The sequence below is a fragment of the Petaurus breviceps genome, unplaced genomic scaffold (assembly GCF_028583685.1).
Source record: "Petaurus breviceps papuanus isolate PSGF00001 unplaced genomic scaffold, PetGlider_PUasm1.0 90994, whole genome shotgun sequence".
In the NCBI taxonomy this organism is placed as follows: domain Eukaryota; kingdom Metazoa; phylum Chordata; class Mammalia; order Diprotodontia; family Petauridae; genus Petaurus; species Petaurus breviceps.
In genome coordinates this window covers 8,037,419-8,055,176 of record NW_027187393.1, presented here as the reverse complement: position 1 = coordinate 8,055,176, position 17,758 = coordinate 8,037,419, and the positions used below count along the sequence as shown (strand labels likewise).

The following is a 17,758-nucleotide window of genomic DNA, read 5'->3' as shown; positions in this document are numbered from 1 at the left end:
GAAGAAGAAGAAGAAGAAGAAGAAGAAGAAGAAGAAGAAGAAGAAGAGGAAGAAGTAGAAGAAGAAGAAGGAGAAGGAGGAGGAGGAGGAGGAGGAGGAGGAAGAGGAGGGGAAGAGATGATGATGATGATGATTATGATGCCTTAGAAAACTAAAACTTAGCATAGAGTGCTTTGGAAAAAGCCCCCATTTGGAGTCAGAAGACCTGGGTTTGAATCCTGCCTCTGACACTAACTTGCTGTGTGACCTTAGGCAAGTCCTTTCTCACTCTGTTTAAATTTTGGCTTCTGGAAAACGGACAGTGATTCTAATAATCCTTGATTGTCTCTTTCTAAGAGTTGTTCTGAGGCTCAAATGAGAGAACAAACACAGAGTATTCTGTAAACAGTAAAGTGAGGCATAAACATGACTTGTTATTAATTTAATGTAGATGGGGTCTGTCAGTGATAGGCAGTGGGCCGGGCTCCTCTCCCTTTCTGTAGTCCCTTCCCCCAAGATAACCTACAAGTCTCTTCCAGGCTCAGGCAAGACTTTCTCTAGGAAGCCTATGGTGATACGTCCCCAGGTCCCCCAAACACAGAGTGACTTCTCTCCCCCTCTGACTCCTGGACCTCTTAACTCTTAGCCCTTCCTCTCTACGTCCCTTGTCCCTCACCAAACATTGGGCCACTGAACAAGGCCAATCAGAATGGAGTGGGCCGAACACCAGACATAGCCTCTGATAGCTCATGGGTCTCCCATGATGTCCCTCAACAACATGTGCTTTTCCTCTCAGGGAGTCAATTTCCAGAGGCCTCCCTGGCCTTCAATGGAAGTTTGCTCCCAGTGTTTGCTCTCTGGCGCCACCTGGTGGACACCGAAGAACATGGCAAACCACCTTGGTTTATTTCAATTGAACCAACTTAACCCCACTCCCAATGTGGAATGAATTCTGTGTGGCATCCTCGATGCTAGGGGGGAATTCTAGAGAATGGGCCACCTTCCTCCGGAACCTCAAATAGCATTTGCTGAATTTAATTAGAGTTGTTTCACAAGAAGTCATATTTAGCCACAGGCTGTTGGAGCTAGAAGGGGTGTTTTCTTTGGGACTTTGGGAAGTATGATTTCAGTCATAAAGGGACACTCTCATTGAGAACAGATGCTAGTGCTGTCCCTCTGAGATTATCTCCTATTTACTTTGGGTACGTTTATTTATATTTATTTATTTATATTATCTACCCTGCTAGAATGTGAGTTCTGAGGGGCAGGGATTATTTTTTTGCCTTTGTATGCCTAATGTTTAACACAGTGCCTGGCACTTAGTAAGGGCTTAATAAATGCTTGTTGATTCTCTCTCATGAGTTTGTTAATTCTCTAACCCTTTCATTTACCAAAGATTGAGACCTTGGGTTAGAAAGGGACTTGTCCAGTAGGGTTGATAATTGGGAAAAATTTTTTTTAAGTGATTGATCCAAGGGCATATAAAACAGGTCTCCTGACTGCCATTGTAGTTCAATCCGTGTCTGACTCTTCATGACCCCATTTGCTATTTTCTTGGCAGCGTGTTTTGTCATTTCCTTTTCCAGCCCATTTTATAGATGAGGAAACCGAGGCAAACAGGGTTTAGTGACTTGCCTGGGGTCTGAGGCCACATTTGAACTCAGGAAGAGGCCCAGCACTCTATGTATCGGGCTACTTTGTTGCCCCTAATGACTGCCATTATGGGGCTCTCTATTCACAGTAGTATACTCCTAAGCAGTTCTTTTGACTACTGGCACCCAGGCCCTAGGTTTGGTGGAGAGGGCATGGCTAATTCCAAATTCACAGAGGAGAATATAAGCATTTTATGTATATTGTCTCATTTAATTTTAACCACCCTACTGGGTAAGCAGTACAAGGACTATGATCATGTCTGAAGGTTAGAGTGCAGTGACTCCTCCAAGGTAATACAACTAGCAAATATCTGGAACTTAAACCCTGGCCTCATTAAAAGCTCTTTCTACCGCTCTCCTGGCACCACTGTGGATCCTCAGGGAAATGACTCAGTTGCAGACCCCTTCCCATATGACCTTGGGACAAGGATAATCTGAACTTGGGTTATATTATTATAAGGTTAGATTATAACCTTTATATTCTAGATTTGGTCCTATATATCTATTATATTCTGTGTGTGTGTGTATACATTCTAGACTCTAACCTATATATCTAAACTCTAATTCTGTTAGAATATTTGCCTTACCAGAGTTTGGGAGATGGAATGGGGGATAGTCTTTGGCTCAAAGTAGGGACTTAAAAAACTTGTTGAAGGAGGAGTAATGTTTCCTTAGGAGGAGGAATTATAATTATACATAAGATGATCAGGATTGTATCCCAGACTACGGACATAGGGAGAACATTTAATGTGGCTGCCCTTTGCTCCCCCACTGGGTCCCGAGTGCTTCCTCCAGTATCTTATCACATCACACACCCCTCCTCAGGCCCACTTTCCCCTGCCGTCATGACCTCCTTTACTTTAAAGTAATCTAATGGGGAAGCAGATGGGAACCTGGGCCATGACCAGACTCACCCAGAAACAGCATTGATTAAGCAACACACTGAGTTGGGATTCTGAGGCTTTTATGAATTCCAAGTAAGCTCCAACTTTCCCTTTCCCCAAACAAGTGAATTTGCCCTGAGGATCATTAGATTTAGGGTTTGGCTCTGGGAGGATATGCTAGGATAGGTCAGGCAGCAAGAAGACTTAAACTGATTTAAAAGGGTCTCTGCTGACCCCCACCCAAGCCCCCAGAACTGAGAACTATTGATACTAAGCCCGAGTGCATCCCAAACATACAGAGCCTTCCTTTGCACTTCTGCTAATTCTATGGACATTTTCCTCCTTTACTAAGCAACTACCTGTTCCATGGTTGGCCCTAGGCCAAGCCTAGTGGAGGGATATATGTTAAGCCCTTACCTCAGCACTCCATTTTCCAGGTTTCAAGGTGCTAATACACCCATTGTTCTACTGGCTCCTCACTCTGGCCTGGGTCAGAACCAAGCAGAGATGCAGTTACTTTTTACATATGGGGAAACAAGAGGCCCAGAGAGGACAAAGGGCCAAGAGGCAGAGGGCATCAGGCCTAGAATTAGGGCTCCTCAGTTCATGAATTAGTTGGGAAATTATAGGAACAACAAATCAAATGAAATGTTTAACTAGGGTTAAAACAACATTCCAAGGGTGGGGGTGTCCCAAGGCAATCTGCTAAACATGATGATGGGCAGCATAGGTTATTAACTGCTAAGATTTGGAGGAGAGAGGGGTCAGCATGAGCTTAAATTGATCTGAGAAAGGTTTTGGGAAGAGGTGGGAAATCACTCTGAATGTTCCCACCTAACCTGTACCTCCCATCACTCTGAGTGTTCCCACCTAGACTGGCCCTCCCATCACTCTGAAGGTTCCCACCTAACCTGTACCTCCCATCACTCTGTATGTTCCCACCTAGACTAATCCTCCCATCACTCTGTATGTTCCCACCTAGACTGGCCCTCCCATCACTCTGAAGGCTCCCACCTAACCTGGCCCTCCCATCACTCTGAAGGTTCCCACCTAACCTGGACTGCCCAACAAGGCAAGTTAGATGAGAACTGAAAGGGTCCTCTATGTTAGACTATCTTGACCATGGGAAAGTAACTTACTCAAAGTTACAGTGAGTCAGAAGCAGAGGGAGGAATAGCACCTAGCACTGTTCCCTCACTCCCAGCTAAGAGTTCTGGCTGCAGCATGATCCCTGTACCTACTGCCTCTCAATTGGCTTCCTTCCAAAGAGATCTGACTAAATGTGAAATCTCCCCAAAAGGCCAGTTTCCTTGGGTTTTCAGAGCAGAGCTTGGGGAAAACCAGTCTGGCTCATCAGGTCCATGGGGTGCCGCTGAGCAGATGTTTGTTAGCTACAGAAATGCAGATGCAGCCACCTCCACCACCCAGTAAATAGGCTAACAGAAAAATCCCTTTTGAATCTGTCAGCCCCAGGTGCCTTTTTGCAAAGCAGCTCTGAATGGCCCAATTTCTCCTTGAAAGATTGCTCTAACGAACTTGGACTCCCCTCCTCACTTTCTGCCCCTTCAGGTTAGTGGTGCAGGATGGGCTAGGCTCACCAGGCACCGAGAGCCTGGGTGAAGGAAGCCCTCATGAGAGTTTCTGTCACTTTGCAAAACTACAAAGGGTTCAAAGGAACTGTGGCTGTCAAAGCAGGCAACTCTCGAACTGTTCTCTAATTCATCATGACTCTTGGGTCCTCCACCAAAGATAAGCTCTTATAGCTCAGGGCTGGGCCGGGGCAGCTCAGCTGAGATCCTTCCCCTTGTCCCTCGAAGCTCCAGCCTGGCCCGAGTTTCCCCGTCTAGTGGGGCACCCCTCCCACCAAGCCCTTCCCCACCAATAACATCAACAAGGTCAGTCATACACGTGACCCTATTTATTCTCACAACATGCCTGTGAGGTAGGGAGGGACGGGGACTATCCCCATTGTACAGAGGAGGAAATTGAGGCACACAGAGGTCAAGTGACTTGCCCAAGGTCACAGAAAGTGGCAGAGCTGGGGGTTGGAACCCAGGCCTCCTGACTCCTTCCAGTGCTCATTCCGTGTGATGAGGCCTACACAGAGAAGCCTGCAATGCCATATAGACATATACATAGTATACAGCATTTGCGGGGGGAGCACTGAGTGCACATGGTCTCCCGATTCCTGAACTCCTGGGCTGTTTTTTTTTTCCTGGGATGAGGGGCTGGAGGAGCCACCGGACACTGTCCATCCCAGCAGGGGGGCCCAGAGATCCGTTGGAGTGCCGGCAATTCAGTGCCACCGTGAGGGGCTTCAAAGTTAGAAAACCTGAAATGGGAAGGGTCCACCTGTCTGCCTGCCCCTCCTTCCCCCCCTAGGCACGGGCTACAAAGGGGAAAAGCTGCTAACACCAAGGTATGAATTTTTACACTCACTCTTACACACGCCTAGATATTGTACATGTAAAAATAGATGCTCTTCATACACCCAGGTCCCACTAGGTGCCTTGAGGCCTCCTGTACACGTGTGTATGGGGGCGCACATGCATGTGTCTATGTGCGCAAAATATACCACTCCTACGGGGAGGGGAGGGGGTCTATGTGCATATGTACACACTACGTCCGCAACCAGGCGTGACGGGAGCCCCAGCTGTCCCTCCCCGCTGTGGGCTCCATCTGTCTGTAATACCTGTGGCTGGCTCAGTGCACACCCCACCACAGTCAGCTTTCCCCCTTTCCTGAATTAGCTTCCTTTGCCAAGGAAGGGGAGGGTTGAAGAAAGGGGGCAGGAAGGTGGATGGTACATTCTTTAGCCTCCCAAGCAGGGCCTGGCCTTTGGGGAGGGTTCATAGGATGGAGAACTGAGAGATCTAGGCTAAGATCCAATCCATTCTCTCTATTTTTACAGGCAGGGTAGCTCAGGCCCAGAGGTGAGGGTGACTTAAGGTCACACAAGTAGCAAGTGTCAGAGCTGAGATTTGAACCCAGGTCCACTGACTTCTGCTCTTTCCACCCACCATGCCCCTCTGCACCTTGGAAGGAGCTTGTTCCTGCTCTCCACTAGGGGAAAGCTGCTTCCCATTAACAAAAGGACCAAGGACCATGCATGGGGTGGGAGCCACCACGGCATATACCCCATCCTCTTGCCCCTGCCCCTTCCTTCCCAGCCCTGATAGTAAGAAGAGAAAAAAATACTGAAGGACAGAATAGAAAGCTCTCACCAGGATGCCAGCCCACCAGGAGGGCAAGAGCTCTCAACCTCAGGGGAGGTCTTGGGGGAGGCAGGGCTGAGAGGAAGAGGTCAAAAACAAAGACCAATGAAAGATGGGAGGGAAGGGCAGGGAAGAGAGAAATGGATGTGCCTGGGGTGATAGTGGCTGCTCAGGATTCTGGTTCTGTTCTGTAGCTTGTAAATAAAACTAATCATTTCTCATGAAACGCAACAGGTAAAAAGATCCATAGTCTGGAGCCTGGGCATGGGAGCTGCAGGAGTCTGTCTGTTCAGTCCACGTGGCAATGCTGCCGTCAGCAAGAGAAGACGGTCCTGTAGTTTGCTTGTCTGTTTCAAATCTTCATCACTGAAAGCTGGGAAGAAAGGGAAGAGGAAAAAAAAAAGCCAAATTCGAGCCCTTTCATTAATTGGTAATTTTTGTTTTAAAGTTGGCTCCAGTGTCTCTAGACTGAATAATCACACTGAAGGGTGGGAGTATTTCATTTGCTCTTTAATGATTTAAAAATTGCTTGTGTTCCTTCCCTTTTCCGTTTCGTTGGCTCAAAGTCGGGTCTGGGCCTCCGGGACATAGATCTCAATGCTGTCCGCGCTCTCTGTCGCGGAGTTCTGCCGCACCGACGCGGCTCTCTTGGCGGCCAGGAGACGCTTTCGGGCTTCCTGGCGCTGCCTGTCCCCAGAGTCCGAGGCCTTGTCCCGGTTCAGAGCTGTTCGAGACTTGGCCGGCTTCTTTGGCACAGGAGGGGGAGGTTTCTTCTCTTCCTTTAGAGCGAGACAGTAAGGAGACAAGAGAGTAACATAAAGACGGCCGTCATGTGCACCCCCTGCTGTCCCTTTCCTCCCCTCCACCCCCACTCCGTGGCTTCCACCCAACTGGTGGCTGGGCCACAAGCAACAGACACAATTAGCACGGGATGCAGGGGGTGATGACGGCTGGGGGCAGTACCAAGTGCTTTTACAGGGTGCCAGATCCTGGCTTCCTCCCAAAACAAAGCAGCAGAAGATCCAGAGCCGGAAGGGACCCTTAACAATCACTTGAGTCCAACACTCCCACATTACAGGTCTGGATCACAGAAGGAATTTGCCCAGGGTCACAGGTAGTAAGTGGCTGAGCCAAGGTCTGAATCGTGGTCTTCTGATTCCAAATCTAGGGCTCACTTCCCTGTACCCTCGTGACTATTCGAGGCACTGATGTATTCTATTGGTCAATATTTGTCTGTTATTTCTGCATTAGCATTCATTAATGGAGGCAGCATGGCTGGGACCAGAGAGCCAGTCTTGCAAGTCAAGAAGGCCTGAGTTCAGGTCTTCCCACCCCCTAACACCATGGGGCCACAGGCAAGTCACTTAACCTCCTGGTACCTCAGTTAACTCTCTAAGACAAGGGTTCTATTAACCTGGGGTCTGTGGATAGATTTCAAAGGGTCTCTGAACTTGGAGAAACTTGGAGAAAAATCTGTATCTTTATTTTCACTCATCTTTGGTTTCCTATGTAATTATATGTATTTTATGCAATAATGGTAATAATAATAAACATTTATATAGCTTTTACTATGTGCTAGGAACTATGTTAAGCACTTGACAATTATTAACTCATTTGATCCTCACAACAACGCTGGGAGGAGGATCCCCATTTTATTGATGTGAAAACCGAGGAAAAGAGAGGTGAAGTGACTTGCTCAAGGGTCACACAGCTAGAAAGTGTCTGAGGCTCAGGTCTTTCTGACACTCGATGCAGCACTCTATCCACCATGCTGCCTGGCTGCCTTTTATGTCATGGACACCTTTCCATGACTACAAAGGGATGAACCCTTGTTCTAAGATTATAAATTACAGATGCCTGCTGATCTGCATCAGTGGAGGAAGTTTCTATGGAGAGAGCTTCCCAAACCAATGAAATAACAGATCTAGACTGCCCTCTCCCTGTAAAAATCATTAATGGCACTGGCTTAGAAATAAGTTTCTTTTTTGTCTTTATCTTTGTCAGGTTTGGTAGGTCAAGAATTATATTTTACTTCTCAGAAGAAACTAGGTTGTCTTTTATCATTCTCTACCTTTGGAAACAGTCTGTATAACACAGGAATGATTAGCTCTTTGATTTGGTATAAATCACTTTTGAATCTGTCAGTTCCCAGCACCTTTTTTATAGAGCAGCTCTAAATGGCCCTGATTTCTCCTTAAAAGATTTTTCTATTTACCTGAGCAGATTACAATTAACTTGTTTTGTTAATTTGCAACCCCCTCATTTTATGAAGTAGGAAACAGGCCCAGAAAGGGGGCTGGACTTGCCTAAGGTCACATAGCAAGTCAGGTCAGAGTTGGGATTTGAAAACAGGTTTCTCAAATCACCAAACAGGGCTCTAGCCACCCTATGGTGTTGCCGCCACCGTCCCAAGGGTGGGATTGTCCATGAATAGTATCGCAGCAGCCAAGACAACACAAGTCACAAAGGAAGCCACAAGACAGAGCTTTGGGATGGGATGGAATGGAATGGGATGAGATGGCAGGAGAAGCATGGATTCCAGGAACAGAAATGGGTCTGCGTGGTCCTAGCTTAGAGACACATCGAGAACCGAGCCGAGCTGCACTGACCGATGGTAGAAAGTGTTATTTCCGACTAGGTCACAGCCCCTGGATTTCAGCCCCTCGGCAGTGCTCCATGCTCACCTTCTTCTCGGGGGGGTCCGCCAGCTGCCAGCTGTTTGCTTTAAGGTGGTACAACTCATCAAACTTCATACTGATGTCTTCGATGGACAGCTGCAACAGGTCCCAAAACCCAGCCAAATCCTGGGCTGTGGGCCTGGGGTTGGAGTCAGGGTTCTACAAGGGTGAAGAAAGAGGGAGACTCAGTGGCTATGCCCCCCACCCCACCCCCACCCTTGGGGATCATGTCAGGATAGGAACAAAGATGGGTTTTTTGTTCATTTGTTTATTCATTCATTCACAACACGAACAAACTGTTCAAGCAACAGAAAGGCAACATTCCTTATCCTCATCCAAGAATCTGCTCTATGACTTCAGCCTAAGCTGCGCAGTACTGGAAACTTTATGTATACATCCCTTTGCTCAAGTTTCTGTTTAAACCAGTGTCCTGTCTGACCCTTTATCAATAACGGGATTTTTCTGATGGTCTATCTCCCATTGTGCTTTTCCCAATAACAACCTATCACAGAGTAGGAAAGCAGTTCAGGGGGAATGAGGTCTGAGGTATAAGAGGGTCATTCTGTGACTCTGGACCAAGCCTTCCCCAATTCTTGAGCTTTAGTCAAATGGCATCACAGGGCTCATAGGGTTGGAGACAGAAGGGAACTCAGAGAATCATTTAGGGTTTTTCCATTCTATGGATGAGTACAGTAATATGCTGTGACTTGCCCAAGCTCCCACAGTAGGCAAATTGACAGGGCTGGTATTTGTGACCAGGTCACATCTGAATCCCAAATTCTACATTCTTTCCATTTACCAGAGGGATGATAACCCCTGTGACCCACCTGTCAAGACTATTGGGAGAGGGAGGATGGGTATGCTGATGCTTCATCAATGGTGAAACTACAATGACAAAGCATCATTATTTAATAATGATTTAAAAAAAAAAAGTTTTGACCAATTTGGTTCATTTCATCAATATAGGGAGCTATCCTGATAAGTAACTTCCTCTGTGCAGCGTAGGTCTAGCACCTACCATGTACCAAGGGCTGGAAATCGAACCTTATCTTCCTGACTTCAAGACCAGCTCTCCATCTGCCTCTCAATATAGATCTTAATCTTTGTAACAACAGTTATTATTATTGTTCCCCAGAAAGTACTGCTCAGGAACCAGGAGAACACACATCATATGTGTGATGACTGACTTTGACAGTCTGGGCTCCTCTGAGCAATGCAAGGTTAGGAGACAGCTCCAAAAGACTCATTTCTCTGGTCTGTGTTTTGTTTCCCTTCTTTCTCATTGTTTAACCTGTTGGTTATAACCCTTCTTTACAACTTGACTAATGTTTAATATGAAGGTATCTGTAGAACCTATATTTGATTACATGCTGCCATGGTGGGGGGAGGAAGGAAACAGAGGGGGAGAAAATTGGAAACTCAAGGGACTGTGGAACTGAATGTTGTAAAAGAAAAGTAAATTAAAAAAAAAAAGAAAATAAGTCACTTAAAAAAAAAAGTACTGCTCATGCTGACCCAACTGCCAGGAGCTCAGAACTGGCATGGAGCGGAGGGTGGTTACACAGAAGATTTGTACAAGGAAAATGATAAGACCATGAAATCACAAGTCAGATGTAGCACATTTGGCTCTCTCCCCTCACTAGGCATTACTGTAATTATTTTAAGTGTCATTAATAATGTCATAATAATGTTATTATTTCCTCCTGTTTATCTTGTAATATTTAATTAGTATTATCACATCCACTGTCTCACTGGACCCTCACTAGACTCTTGCCAGGCAGGGCCAGGTTCATTAGTCCCGTTTTTTCAGAAGGTATAGGCCCAGAGAGGGGAGATCTGCCCGTGGTTACTGTGTCACCATGACTAGAATCCAAATGAACTCACAGCAGAGGCCTGGCAAAGCTTAAAACTGCGCTGCCTGGGGGCAGCCTGTATACCGCCATGATTTGTTCACCCCCTAGTAGATGCCCTGAGCAGAGCCTTTTTTGTCTCACCTTCCTACTGACTCCTTTCAGTCGTCTTCTGCCCTCTTTCTTGCCCCTAATCTTGGCCTAACCTTACAGACCCCAGAGCTCAGTTTTATTCCCAGTACTCTCACCACTCCCCTCCTCCTGGGCTTGGTAGTTCAGAATCAGCCAGGAGGTCACTCCTGGGCCACAGGACACAGTCACTAAAGTGAGGGTGGTCAATTGTTGACCCATGGTATTCCACCACAAAAACACAGTCCCTTGTGGGTAAGACATTTCAGTAACTACTCTCACCCTTTTTCATTTTGGATGTTTGTAGAGTTAGCAAGTTTTCTGGCTCAAAGTGGGCCAGACTTCTTCCTCTGACATAAGGCAACAAAGTCCAGCTCCTCCCCCCTTCCCCTCCTACCCCAAACTAATAGTTCTGGAATGTCTGAGTCACTTTAAAGGCCCTGGATTTGCTGCTGACATCTCTATTCCCCAGAGCAGAAAGTGAGACCCTATATAGCATCATCACCTGAAGGAAGAACCTTGGTTTGGCAGCAAACTAGCTGGAGGGACTTCTTAGAAGGGAGCCAGATCCTGTTCTCACCCCTCCACCCCCCAACCCAAAGCTCATAGCAGCTTCAAGGGTCATCAAGGGAATTCAGACTCACCAAGTTTTGGTCACAAAGACCCCGGAACTGCTGGAATTTCTGAGACATCAATAACTGCGCGCTACCAACAGCACTGAGGACTTTCCCTAAGACTGAAAAGAGAGGAAAGGTTGGTACAGAGCAAAACTAGTCAATCTCAGAGGAGGCCTGAAGTGATCACTGTTATTATTATTCATAACAACTTCTTTATAGTCTTAACATTTACAAAGCACATCATCTGTAGTCTCATGAAATATGAAGCGCAAGCATCCCTTTTCACTTTTACAGATAAAGACACTGAGACTAAGAAGGTATGTGGCTTGCCCAGTACCACGTTGCTTATGAGTGCTAGAGCCAGAATTTAAACCTCGGTCCTCTGGCTGCCACCTCCTATTCCAAAGCTGTCTCCTTTGAAGTGAAGGACAAATAGGAGACACAGAATCAGAGAAAAATCTGCTCCAAACCTCCTACCCCGTCTGTGGTAACATCAGGGACAATGACAGTGCTAATGGTGGTCACAGTAGTCCACAAATCTACACCGCCGACTTTAAAGTCTCCCAAAATGCTTTCTCCATAACCCTACAAGGGAGTTGGTTAAAGTATTATTCTCTCCATTTTATAGAGTTCAGAATTTAGAGCTGGAAGGGGACCTTAGAGTCCAGTCCCCTTCACACTTTGAAGCCCAGAAGAACTTGTCCTAAGTCACGTAGGTACCAGGTAGCAGAGGCAGAATGAGGAAATTGAGGCTTGGAGGGCAAGGAACTTAACCCAAAGTCACATGAAGAATTATGTGGCTTACCCACATAAGCTAGAGAAGGGAAAGGCTCCACTGTTAGTAGTCAGTAGAGCCTGTCTCCTGAACGAGGGCCCCTGGAGCTTTACTGGAAGGTGAACAGGATTGAGATACTCTGAAATGGCTAAGAATAGGCTGTATATGGAGCCTTGGCATGCTGGTTAGCAGCTCCCTCCCTTTCTTTCAGAGGAAGGGGGTAGAAATGGAATGCTGCAGACATGGTTCATTTGGCTCAACATAATACATAAGCTACATAATAGCTTGATAATCTTAGAAAAACATCAAAAGACTTGCGCGAAATAAGATGAACGAAACCAAGAGACATACAGTAACCTGTTTTAAGAAGAACTTTGAGTGAATAAGTCACTCTATCATAAACAACCAAGTTAACTCCAAAGGGCATACGAAGGAAGGGAAGATGCTATCTGAATCCGGGGCAAGAAACGATTAACAGAATGGTTTTATGTATATATGCACATTTGTGGCTAATGGCAGCCATCTGTAGGGTGGGTGGGGGAAGGGAAAAAATTTTATGTAACAAATATTTAATACATATATAAATGTCATATATTTAAAAGGAACAATAGATTTGCAGTTTCATGTACAACCATCTTTTAAAAAATTACACTTATAGAAATGCTTGTTTTATTGCATAAATTAAAAATAAAATAAACAAAACATGAAAAAAACAACAAGTGGTTAAGAATCAAGGTCTCTTGGCTCTCTGAGCCTGGGATTCTTTCCACATTCTCCATAATGATCAAATCACTCCCTCTTCCCAACAGAGAGGGAGAGAATGACAAGAGCTGAATGCTGTGAACATGGATGCTGATACCTTTTGGGTTCCACTGATACTCTTTTTTAGTGAGTGAGGGGTTCTATGGTGGGGCAGTAAAAGAGGGAGGATGCTTCTAGAAATGACGGACAGAAAACTCCCAAAGCTATCAATAAAACTTATGTTAAAAAATGATCAAATCATATGAATCTCATTATTTTCTTGTTCAGCACTAGGGAACACTGAATAGTCAGAGCTGGAAGAAACTTTAATCCAACTCCTTCCATTAAGAGATAAAACATGGGGCAGCTAGGTGGTGCAGTGAATAGAGCACCAGCCCTGGCGTCAGGAGGACCTGAGTTCAAATCTGACCTCAGATGCTTGACACACTTACTAGCCATGTGACTTTGGGCAAGTCACTTAACCCCAATTGTCCTCCAAAAAAAACCAAAAGAGATAAAACAACTGGGGGGCAGCTCACTATTGCAGTGAAGTCAGAAGGACCTCAAACACTTGACTAGCTGTGTGACCTTGGGTAAGTCACTTAACCTCCAATGACTTCCCCTCTTCCAAAAAAAAAAATTTAAAAAAGAGTTAAAACAATGACCTGGGAGGTTAATGATCATACAGGCAGGAAGAGCAGGATTAGACCTTTGACTTCAAATACACCATTTAAGAAATTATATCATACTGCCTCACTTAATATTTGCCAAACATTCTCAATACACTTTCTTTTGTGTTTTACCTTTACTCCCTGTCAACCTCCCCTAAATCCCCAACTTCTGCTCTGCAGGGGAAGCAGTTACTTGCTAGAGAAAGCACTGTCCTCTATATGTCCCTATTTTGGAGTGGGGGTGCTCAGTAGAAACGAAATGCCTTCTTTTCCCATGCCTCTTCCAAGGTTGGACTTGACTATTCTTCAGGGTCATCCCACTGACCTCCGCAGAGCAATCAGCACATATTAATCACCTACTGTGTGCCAGGCACTTATGCTAGGAGCTGGACAGAGTCCTGGGATGCCAGGGAGAAGAGATGGGGCACAGTGAGCCACCACTTGTAACAAAGATGAAAAAAAAAAGTTGAGCCAAATGAACCATGTCTGCAGCATTCCATTTCCACCCCTTCCCTCTGAAAGAAAGGGAAGGAGCTGCTAACCAGCATTTCATGGCTCCATATACAGCCCATTCTTAGCCATTTCAGAGTATCTCAATCCTGTTCACCTTCCAGTAAAGCTCCAGGGGCCCTCGCTCAGGAGACAGGCTCTACTGACTACTGACAGTGGAGCCTTTCCCTTCTCTAGGCCTGAGTTTCCTGATCCAATCGGACTTGGTGGTACTGATGCTTGTCCTATTCAGCTCTAACACCTATCTCTGTAAGAGGGAAAGAGCTGACATCCTGAGCTGGAGAGGGTAACCTCTGTTCAGGCAATGGCAGCTGGTTTTCATTCAACAAACATTTGCGGCAACTTTTCAGCCTGGTTTAAAAGACTGAAGAAAAAAGAGAACAGGCTATACAAGAGGAGAGCCTGGATCACGAGCCAGTAAACCTGGATTCCAGTGCTTTCCCCTCTTTGGGACTCAGTTTCCCCTCTGTAAAATAAGGCTTTACAATCTTGTAATTCTCACCTGGAACCTGAAAACCACATCCCCATGACTAATAGTATTTATGGGAGTAGATAAATATAATTCAATCATGGTATCCCTTCTCTCAGAGAAGAGCCAAGCTTCTGGGCCCAACCTCCTGCTTCCCCTCCTGGGGTTCAGCAGAGGGAGATTCCCAAACAGCCCTTCTGAAGAGGCCTTCAATGTCTGTGCTGCACTCAGAGGAACAAGAGAAAAAAGAGAGCCAATCAGGCCTAATGTGGCCCAAGCATCTATCAAGTCACCTTTGGGGAAGAGGGTCCCCCTCTAGCCCAACTTCCACACAGCTTGCCAAAGTGACATTCCTTAAGCCCAGGTCTGACCATGTCACTCCCCTATTCAAGAAGCTTAGATGGCTCCCTTCTTCCTCTGGGATAAAATACTAACTTCTCAGTTTGGCATTTAAAGACCTTCACAGGAGGGCTCCAGCCTTCCTTTCCAAGATGTTTCCACGTTACTTCCTTTGAGCACTCCACATGCCCAGCCAAATTGGACTTCTTGCTGTTACCCAGGGATACATAACATTTCATCTCTCAAGCCCCTGCAGTGGTTGTCTCTTATTCTTGGAATGTCTTCCTTTTTTAGCTCAACCTATCAGAACCCCCAGCTTTCTTCCAAGCTCAGCACTCCAGGACGTTCCTAACGCTCCCCTTTCCTTTATCCATCAAACTGCTAGTGCCTCTGATACTGAGAAATCCCCTTGTACTTGCTATATACAGATTTTGTATATGCATACACATTGTTCCCCTTGATGGAATGTAAGCTCTGCGAGGGCCAGGAACCATTAGTCTTTGTGTCCCCAGTGCGTGGTACAAAGCAGGTGCTTGACTGCTCTAGCAGGAGATAATTATGGTTCCTAGGGATTCTACAGAATGTCCCAAGTTGGATGGGAGGTTAGAGGGTTTACAGTCCAACAAGTATATGAAAATAAAATTCCCTTATTAACAGCTCTGATGAATTGCTGCTGCTTTTTTTTTTTGGAGGGGGAAAGGCAGGGCAATTGGGGGTAAGTGACTTGCCCAAGGTCACACGGCTAGTTAAGTGTCAAGTAAGTGTCTGAGGCTGGATTTGAACTCAGGTCCTCCTGACTCCAGGGCCAGTGCTCTATTCACTGTGCCACCTAGTTTCTCCCAATGAACTGTTTCTTCTAATGACAGAGAGCTCACTACCACCTCCCAAGAAGGAGAGCTCATGCCATTACTGCACAGATCTCACAGTTAGAAAGTCTTTGCTTCTACCAAGCTAACAATCTGCCTCCCGGTGACTTGACTCCTATGGCATCTAGTTCTAGCCTCTGTGGTCAAGTAGAACTGACCCAATTCTTCCCTGAGACAGTCCTTTCTATAGCTTAAGACAGACACTGTGTAACTGGGGGCTCAAGTCCTCTCTCCCAGGAGAGATCATCAGCAGCTCCTTTAACTGATCAATAAGACAGCAGAGAAAGTCTTCCCTGAGGAATTGGAGTCAAGGGAATCTCAACCTAAAAGAGGATCTCTGATGCAGAGAACTGATTAATTCAACACATATTAAGTGCCTACTTAAAAAGCAGAGCACGGTACTTGATTACAGAGCAGCCTGGGCCATATTATAGGTCACAAAGTGGGATTTTGTGAGGCAGGGTGACAAATTAGATATGTGGGCAGCCGGCCCCGAGAGTCAGATGGACATAGGTCCAGGTTCCACTTCTAACACATTCTGCCATGTGACACAGGGCAAATCACATAACCCCTCGGATGCTGTAGGTAAGCACTGGGCCATCCTCATTTGGTAGAGGGAGTTTCTGCACTGAGAGTTCTAGATACCAATTACATCACAGGCAGGCACCAAAAAAAAAAAAAAAGAAATAAAATTAAATAAAAAGAGCCTTCAAGTACTGAGGTGATGCAGCAGATTCAAATTTGGACTTGGAGACTCACTTGATGGCCCCTGAGGTCATGTCTAGCTCTGAGTTTATGATCCTAGCTTTATAAAACATTTCCCCCTTTAGAAGCCCTGTTAGAGGTAGGCCTGCAAGTTCTGCTACCCCTATCTTACAGAGGAGACTGAATTGCAAAGGGGGGTTGAAGTGAATTCCCCAAAGTCAAACAGCTACTGTTCAGCCCAGCAGGATAGGAACCCGGGTCCTCTGATTCCCAAAATTTGTGCACTTTGAGCTTCTAGCACAGAGCAAACAGGGCCTGGCACACAGCAGGTGCTTAATGAATGCTCATCCATCAACAAGCTGCAACAAGAGTAAGGCCATCGGATCCTTAGTGAGAGAGCGAGAATCTGCTGGGTGAGTTCAGCCTCAAGTGCAATGAGAGCAGCATTGGAAAACGTGTGTGTTGTCTTCACTAGCTTCTACCTAAACCAGTGTCTCTCCTGTCCTTTTATCCATACTACTGACTCCCATTTCCAGAGTTTACTAAGATCTTGTGAGAAAGGTAGTTCAAGTTCTCAGTTTAACACCTAGCAAGGACCTTAGAGGTCACTTACAATGAGAGGAAACTGAGGTACAGGGAAAGGAAGAAGATTTGTCCATGGACATGAAATCAGTGAGGGTTGGAGCTGGGATTCCAACCCAGGGCCTCTGACTCCAAATCCTATTCTGTTTCTATGACATCAAGTTTGTCTTAATAATTAATCAATAAGCATTTATTAAGGCCTACTATATACTAGTCATCATGCTAGGTTGCACTTTGGATGCAAAGTCAAAAAAATGAAACAATTCCCACTCTTTGGGTGTTTGTTCCTTTTTGGGGGGCAGTTGGGGTTAAGGGACTTGCCCAAGGTCACACAGCTAGTTTTTTTTGTGTTAAGTGTCTGAGGCCGAATTTGAACTCAGGTCCTCCTGACCAGGGCTGATGCTTACTGTGCTACCTAGCTGTCCCAATTCCCACTCTTAAGGAGCTTATATTTTATTTGGGGAAAAACTGAATAAATAACAAAATAATTACTAATTACCAACAGCCGAAACCCAAGAGCCCAAACCTCAAGGAAACACCTCCTCCAAGTAAAAGCTAGTCACCGAAAGCCTTGTGTCCTGAGGCCCATGGAAGAGATTTACATCCCTCTAACATCCACCCAAGATGAATTCCAGAAATGTCACCTATTCTCTGACAGAGTCCTCAGAAATTTTTGCTGTTCCTCAGAATCATACAATCTCAGAGACAGTCAAGTCCCATCTATACGTGAAGAGAGATTGCCTTCACAACATTATGAATAAATGGTCATCCTGTCTGTCTGAATATCTCCAGGGAGAGGAAATGACTTATGGCCCCCAGAGTCAGCCCGTTCCAATTCTTTTTTTTTTTTTTGGTCTTTTTTGGAGGGTGATAGGCAAGGCAATTGGGGTCAAGTGACTTGCCCAAGGTCACACTGCTAGTAAGTGTTAAGTGTCTGGGGCCAGATTTTAACTCAGGTCCTCCTGACTCTATTCACTGCACCACCTGGCTGCCCCTCCAATTCTGAATTGCTCTAATTGTTAGGAAGCTTTCCCTTACAGGCAATCTAAATCTTGGTCCTCCCCTTGACACTTCCCCTACACAGAAGTCAGTTTGG

The 17,758-nt window shown here is 45.8% G+C and overlaps 1 protein-coding gene across 5 annotated transcripts in view; it reads right to left on the bottom strand.

The window, feature by feature from the left end:
- Window positions 1-6,219: 6,219 nt before the first annotated feature.
- DLGAP4 (DLG associated protein 4) overlaps window positions 6,220-17,758 on the bottom strand; it is a 100,873-nt gene continuing 89,334 nt past the window's right edge. For 4 of the 5 annotated variants that reach the window (XM_069077556.1, XM_069077558.1, XM_069077560.1 and 1 more), the window contains 3 exons: window positions 11,032-11,123; window positions 8,415-8,567; window positions 6,220-6,509 (listed from right to left, as the gene is read on the bottom strand). In XM_069077556.1, coding sequence (XP_068933657.1) covers window positions 6,291-6,509; window positions 8,415-8,567; window positions 11,032-11,123 — 464 coding nt within the window. In that variant the 3' untranslated portion in view covers window positions 6,220-6,290. Of the gene's footprint in view, window positions 6,510-8,339; window positions 8,568-11,031; window positions 11,124-17,758 lie in introns of all 5 variants that reach the window. The other variant, XM_069077557.1, reaches the window with a different exon arrangement.